The sequence below is a fragment of the Nothobranchius furzeri genome, chromosome 7 (assembly GCF_043380555.1).
Source record: "Nothobranchius furzeri strain GRZ-AD chromosome 7, NfurGRZ-RIMD1, whole genome shotgun sequence".
In the NCBI taxonomy this organism is placed as follows: Eukaryota; Metazoa; Chordata; class Actinopteri; order Cyprinodontiformes; family Nothobranchiidae; genus Nothobranchius; species Nothobranchius furzeri.
The window spans coordinates 68,429,628-68,437,127 of NC_091747.1; the positions used below are offsets into that span (position 1 = coordinate 68,429,628).

A 7,500-nucleotide genomic window follows, 5' to 3' on the forward strand; every position below is an offset into this window, starting at 1 on the left:
TAGTCCACACGTAGCCGGGTTTTTTAAAAAACGAATATCCGCCCCTCCAAAAACTTGCATCCACACCACCTCGCTTTAAAAAAAAAAACTCTGTCCACACGTACCCGGATAAATACGTTGTTAAGGTCATGCCAGACCTGTAGGCGGCAGTACTTCCCCCGTTCTTAACCTCGTCCTTCGTCTGTGGGTCTTCCACAAGGAGCAGTAATTCCGCTTGCAAAAACAAACAAGCAGAAAGCGCTTGGACAATTGATAAAGCGAGCACAGCTCTGAGGGCGTCCATGCTGTCGGCTAGTGTAAACACAGGTCGCACACGTGATGTCAGCATTTTTTTGTCGCGGAAAGTGACGTTGCGGACCTTAAAACTCCGGTTTTGTCCGTCCACACGCAGACACCCAAAACGGAGAAAACGCAGATCTTCACTTTGGCCGGAGTTTTTAAAAAGATCCGTTTTCGTGTGGATGTCAGGCCAAAACGTAGAAACATATCTACGTTGTGGCAGATCCCCGGCTACGTGTGGACAGGGCCTTAGATCGACAGGTAGAGTTGGTTTCTGTGCTCCAGCACACCTGATCCAGTGGATGAATAACATCAGGTTTAGCTGAAACAACTAAAACATGCTGGATGGTGGACCTCCAGGACCAGGTCCCCCCCCCCCCCCCCCTCCAGTGACCTTTGCTGCAGACATTAGTTGATCTGTCCCTGCCTCCCACGGCCCACCTCTATCCTCCTGCACCTGTGATGACCCTGTCGGTAGTTCTAGCGTAATGTTTACCTTTGATGTTTCAGGACTTCGACCATCACTGCCCGTGGGTGAACAACTGCATTGGCAGGAGAAACTACCGCTACTTCTTCCTGTTCCTCCTGTCCCTGACGGCTCACATCATGGCCGTGTTTGGCTTTGGTCTGCTTTTTGTCCTCTACCACCGGCAGAACATTGACCACCTGCATGCCATCGTTACGTATCCTTTAGGCTCCGCCTACTCCAGACAGCTGGAGCTGCTGGGTCTACAGCTGACATTAGTGTCCCGAGCGTTTGCGGTCTCTGCAGGCTTTTCTCTGAGGGCCTTTTGTTGGTCGGTGCTACCCCTCAGAGATATTCCTTGACCCGCGGTGCTGCCAGACTGGCTGTGATGTGCGTAGCAGGTCTGTTCTTCATCCCTGTAGCGGGACTCACGGGCTTCCACGTGGTGCTGGTGGCCAGAGGCAGAACGACCAACGAACAGGTATGGGAGTCCATCTCAACAGCAGCCCTGAAGAACAGGGTCAAGTCCAGGCCAGCTGCTTTCCATTTTGTTTGCATTTTCTCCCTCTGATGATTCTGTTCCTTCTCTTATCAGGTGACAGGGAAGTTCAGGGGAGGTGTCAACCCTTTCACCAATGGCTGCTGGAGGAATGTGTCTCATGTCCTCTGCAGCTCCCAGGCTCCCAGGTCAGTAGTTTCTGCACGTGGCCGGTTCTGGCTGCGTGCGTCAGTGTTGGAAGTGGGAACCAGTTGGCAGCAGTGGCCTACGTCTGTATTGGTATTGATGGGGTGTTGTTTCTGCAGGTATCTTGGCAGAAAGAAGTGTGTGCAGAGTGTGAGTGTGCAGCCTCCATTTCTACGACCACAGCCCACAGAGGCTCAGCTGGCTGCTAAGATCCTAGATAACGGAATCCACGGAGACCTGCACCGGGTAGGAGTCCCACTACTGAGCCTGAAAAGCATCGCCTCTAAAGGGTTAACAGCACCGTGTTCACACTGTGTGTGTTCACATCCTTTTTCTGGTGCTTATGCATACACAGAGTAGTAAAAGATGTTTATCTACCTCTGCTGACAGTTTCAGCTAGGGATCGGCTCCGATCACGCGATTTTTCAGAAGGTTGGGAAAAAATATCCGATTTCTAACCCACGCATGCCTGGGGAGAACGTGCAACTCCACGCAGAAAGGCCGTGGCCGGGTTTCTAACCTGCAGCCTTATTGATGCGAGGCAACAGCCCTAACAACTGCACCACCTTTTAAAACAACAATCTTGACTTTTTAAATTCATCCTACGATGGAGATTTTGAAATGGAATAGCAAAGGCAAGTTCCTCTACATCAATAACAACAAAGTAACGTCACACACTTCACGGCAGGCAGGGATTCAGACACCGAGGTGCAGCTGTTAGCAAGCAGGCTAATGCAGAGCTAACGTGTCTGCAGCTTGAAGAAGAAGAAGAAAATATCGTTTCTATAGCACCTCTCAAGATAAAAATCTCGAGGCGCTTCACAGAAACAAAAAATGTAAAAATATTAAAAAGCATTTAGAAAATGTTTAAAAATATGTTTAAAATGAGCAAAAATAGGCAATTGGGATTTAAAAGAAAAAATGTTAAGAAAGAGAGAGAGTGAATAGGAAAGAGGGAAATCAGTGGATCCTGAGGAAGGTGGAATAGGTGGGGAGAGCAGAATAAAGAGAGAGAGGTGAAGAAGGTCATACAAAAGCCAGCTTGAACAAGTGAGTCTTCAGCTGCTTTTTAAAGGAGACCACTGAGTCCACTGATCTCAGGCTCAGGGGGAGAGAGGTCCAGAGTCTGGGGGCCACAGCAGCAGATGATCTGTCACCTTTGACCTTTAGCCTGGTGCTGCACAACCAGTAGGCTTTGATCACTGGACCTCAGGGACCTGCTGGGGGTGTAGGGACTAAGAAGATCACCAATGTAAGATGGTGCTTGTCCATGTAAGGCCCTATAGACCAGAACCAGGATCTTGAAATGAACCCTGAAGTTGACTGGCAGCCAGTGAAGCTGGAGGAGAAGCGGGGTGATGTGGGTGTGTTTGGAGGACTTGGTCAGAAGCCGAGCACAGGTGTTCTGAACCACCTGTAGACGGTTCAGGGAGGTTCTGCTCAGACACGTGAAAAGAGAGTTACAATAGTCTAAGCGTGAGGAGATGAAGGTGTGGAGAACTGTCTCAAGTTCAGAGCGGGACAGAATGGGACTCAGCTTAGCAACGTTCCTGAGATGGAAGAAGGAAGAGCGAACAGGAGAACTGACATGAGAATCCAGGGTGAGAGCTGGGTCAAAGGTCACACCAAGATTCCTGACAGAAGGTTTGGTGTGAGAAGCAAGCTGACCAAGAGAGTCTCTGACTTTGGGAACCAGCTTGTCTGGAGCACAGATGAGGATCTCAGTCTTATCTTCATTCAGCTGAAGAAAGCTCCCACCATCCAGGTGTTGATAGAGTCTAAGCAGGAGAGTAACAGCTGCAGCTTAGACATCTCATGGGGCTTAAAGGAGATGTACAGTTGGATGTCATCTGCATAAAGATGGTAGGAGATTCATTTGAAGGAGCTCAGGATGTGCTGAAGAGGAAGCAGACTGAGGAGGAAGAGCAGAGGCCCCAGCACAGAACCTTGTGGGACACCATGGGTAAGAGAGGTGGTAAGAGAGCTTGGTGGTATTTTAAACTAGCCAGAGAAGGCGGAGCTACAGCCACATGTAATGTGTGCATACTGAGCATTCATGCATGGGAAGGACACAGCTGCATGACTGGCTGCCTTCAAGGCAGACTACTTTCACATTCAGCTTTTTCCTTTGGTCTCCATTAATTCCCAGTTCACATCGAAGTTGGACAAAAATGCGGAGCCAGCCGACAGAGAAATATACACTAATAAACAGAGAAAATGCCGTGTGGTAGCTACAGGTGTTATGCAGGGAAAAGCTAGCCCGCCTGCCTGCCCCGTCATGGCAACGTGCATCGCTAAATACAGCTGTAGGGAGTAAACAACTGGAAATAAGAGCAACGCTGCTCCTTGTCAATACATTCATAATATGAACAGGTTTTTTATCGGTGTACTTCCTAAACAAGTTGATGTTTTCTTTTTATTTTAATGCTTTCCTGCAAAGTGTCGGATCAGGACTCGGTATAGACAGATAGAATCAAATGACTCGTAATCGAATCGGTAGCAAAGGTTACGATCAGAACTTCCCTAGTTTCGGCTCCTTTCTGTCGCCTTCGTCGGAGCACCCACAGGCGTGTCTGAGAACTCTTCTGTCGCAGTAGGCATGTTTCCACCACCAAAACATCCCGGCATGCGTGTGTCTCCGCTTCACCGGGTCGGCCGAACGGGCCACTTACCAGGGCATTTTCAGGAACTTTCAGAGTCCCAAAATGGGGGTAGGAACTTGGAAAGTAACCTGGTGAGGTTTTCTGGGCACGTCCAACCAGGAGGAGGCCTAAAAGAAGACCTAGGACACGTTGGAGGAACTACCTAGCCAGGGAACACCTTGGGATGTCCCTGGAAGAGCTGGTCCAAGTGGCTGGAGAGAGGAAAGTCTGTGAGTCTCGACTTAGGCTGCCGCCCCCGCGACCCGACTCCGGATAAGTGCAAGAAAATGGATGGATTGACACCATCGACATTAGTATATGGACAATGGGTTTCCATAGGCTCCAATAACAAGTTTTTCTGCTAAAATGGGAGGTAGCCACCACCGCCATTTTGACCGTGTCACAGGTTCCGTCAAGCCCAGACAATCCCACAAAAGGGAAGAGAGGTGGAGCTGAGGGTGGGGCTGTAAGGCTGGGATCAACTGACGACACCCGGTCGAACTAGCTACAAGCTAACTTGAAGCTAACCCAAAGCTAACGCGGAGGTGGGAGCTAAGCTAACGGAGGTAGCAACCCAGCTACAACCGGAGTTAACTGTGCACAACACCAGAGCTTCTGAGTCAGAGATACGCCGGGCTGACCGCTGGGTAAAACCGGGTGGAACACAGAGGTCTCCCAAAAGCTGCTGAAAGCCGGCAGCCTGCGCAGCAGTCAGGAGCCGCGATCAGACAGAGATGCGCCGAGCTGCGGGGAGAGGAGAACCGGTGGAAAACATCGGTCTTCCGAGAGCTCCACAAGCCGATAGTGGGAACCCAGCTCCACCAACATGTTATATTTCAACCCATTTTCCAAAGTGCAGCATTATGTTAAATGCACTGGGTTTTACCCTATTACATTTAAATTTCATGGTTAAACAGTACATGTTAAAATCTAAGCTCAGCTCGGCAGTGACCTAAAATACGTAAATATAATTTTACTTACAGAAAAAAATGAAGTGGAGACTCCTTGGACGCTCTATTAGTGCAATTAATGCCACAGCAAGTCATTTTGTCCAATAATTGCACAAATAATATCCAAACAAGAATACACACACACAGAGACTCAAAATCCCGGAACAGTTTCCAGGCCAGACCGAGGCTCTGCTGAGGCCTTTCCATGGAGCTAGCTCTGTGGTCACGTGGGTCTGATGCTCATTAATTATACAGAATTTTAGGCTTTTAATACACTTAAACAGAAGAGTGAGAAAAACATTCACCCCCCTCAGAGTTGTCATGAGTGTAAACTAGATCATTTAAACCAAAAACATGTTCTGGTACCAGGCTGTAAACATGTTTATTTCTGCTGTGAAATTGGTATTTTTAACATGGGAGTCAATGAGGATTTGCTCGCTTCTGACACCAGCCCCTAGTGGATGAGGGTGGAACTGCAATTTTCTTACTTCCGGGTTGGCCTCAATTTTAAAGCCGCATTGTGTGGGCCTGATTGAGACACACACACACACACACACACACACACACACAATCACTACGCATATGGCTCATATGACAGCTGTGGGCGCTCTGACATAGGTGGTAGATTGGAGCCGAAACTGTCAGATCATGGTGTGAAAGCCCAGAACACCCGAACCACTGGGTGGATTTAATTTAACGTGTGATGTGAACGGCTGCAGCTCCACCACTGATAGGACTCTAGTTTGTGAATGTCTCCTTGAGCTAATTAAGATAAAAGCAAACACACAACTGCTTCCTATGTTTACTTTATTGCAAGGATTGATTATAATGATAAGTAGTTCTCTTTCTGCTAGTGAAACATGGAACACACACACACACACACACACACACACACCCGCCGCCTCACGCTGCAATCCTGTTTCTGGTTCCAGTCCAAGTCCAGTCTTGAGATGATGGAAAGTCAGTCATGTGATGCAGAGCCGCCACCTCCTCCTAAACCTGAGCTGCGCTACCCTGGAATCACCAGAGGAAACACGGAGGGTAAAGGACACACACTCACACACGTACACACACACGACTGTGTACATGTTTTTATCCTGTCACCTTCTTCCTGCAGAGTGTAGTCCGCTAAACAAAGCCCCGCCCACTCCAACAATGTACAAGTTCAGGCCGACCTACAGCCCGGGCAAGAACCACACGACACTCACTCATGCTTACGCCAACCAGGTACTGTATATGAGTGCACACACACACACACACACACACAAACACACACACACACACATAGGTGAAGAGGGTGGGAGGAGTTTGTGAGTTTCCTTTCTTCCTCGCTCTGATGCATCCTCCCATATGTTTGGTTTCTCGGTGGCTTACTGTTGATCCGTGTCAGTAAGTGATTCTTCTGAAGGCTCCTCCTCCCCTCTCCGTGAGTTTAGACATGGCTGTCCTACTGAGAGCAGCTGAAGACATATTTACCGCGCTGTGATCTGGTCAGACTGGTGGATTCTAGCTGAATGATTCCAAAGTGATGATGAGCTTTCCTCAGCATCTGGCCCATGATCTAGGGTTGGGCATCGGGCATCGATTGGAACCGATTCCAACTGTTAGTTTTTCCCGGAATCGTTCAAAGTTTTTCATTTCGATCCCTAGAATGCCGACCTGAGGAGGAATCCGTGGCCGATCTCCGTGAAAAATAAACGTGATCTGCAAATTGTGATCAAGGCTTTTCAGAGCTGATCACACCAGCTGTCTGTGTGCAACCCCCCCCCCCCCCCCCGAAATAAACAAACGCGTCTGCCGAACCTTTACTCCGTGATGTAAACGTTAACTCCTGCAGCGTAGAGGAAACGTGTTAAATACGTCAACACGGTGGATTTAATAGAAGCTTAAAGAACAAACTCTGGACGTGTGAGGTGAGTTTGTCTCACTGCAGAAATAAAAACACACACGGAGCGTCAGCAGTCAGACGCAGCCGCTCACCAACACGTGTGTGCGTGTGTGTGTGTGTGTGTGTGTGTGTGTGCGTCAGAAGGCTGACGCAGCCAGCTACGTTTGTTCCACTTCCTGTTGTGACTGAAGCTGCTGCAGCATGGAGGTGTAGTTCTCAGTCATCCTGGACATGATCATCCTGAGAGTTTCAGCTGGAAACAGCTGGACGTTTCTGGATATGTTGGAGACATTTAGCCTCTCATCCCAGAGGCTGCTTCCACACTTTGGTTCTGGTCAGAAACAAACACACTGGTTGTGCTGCAAGTCGTCTTCTTTTGTCTCCAAAACACGTTTTTGTCTAAATGAAGGTGATGTTGTTGTTCATAGAGTTAAAATTCATGTTGAAGTTGAGATTATTTCATCTAGTAGGACCTGTGGTTAGCTGGCTCGTGTAAAACATGTCATGTCTTCAAAGAATCAGAGTCAGGAATCGAAACGAGGAATTGGAATCGTTCAAAATCAAACGATGCCCAGCCCTATCCATGTCAG

The 7,500-nt window shown here is 48.5% G+C and overlaps 1 protein-coding gene across 1 annotated transcript in view; it reads left to right on the top strand.

Annotated features, from left to right (window-relative positions):
- The window catches only part of LOC107382360 (palmitoyltransferase ZDHHC5-A), a 28,247-nt gene that overhangs the window by 6,915 nt on the left and 13,832 nt on the right, over nucleotides 1-7,500 (top strand). Inside the window, 6 exon segments of the mRNA XM_070553629.1 lie at nucleotides 790-962; nucleotides 1,124-1,226; nucleotides 1,341-1,432; nucleotides 1,550-1,676; nucleotides 5,955-6,063; nucleotides 6,140-6,249. Coding sequence (XP_070409730.1) covers nucleotides 790-962; nucleotides 1,124-1,226; nucleotides 1,341-1,432; nucleotides 1,550-1,676; nucleotides 5,955-6,063; nucleotides 6,140-6,249 — 714 coding nt within the window.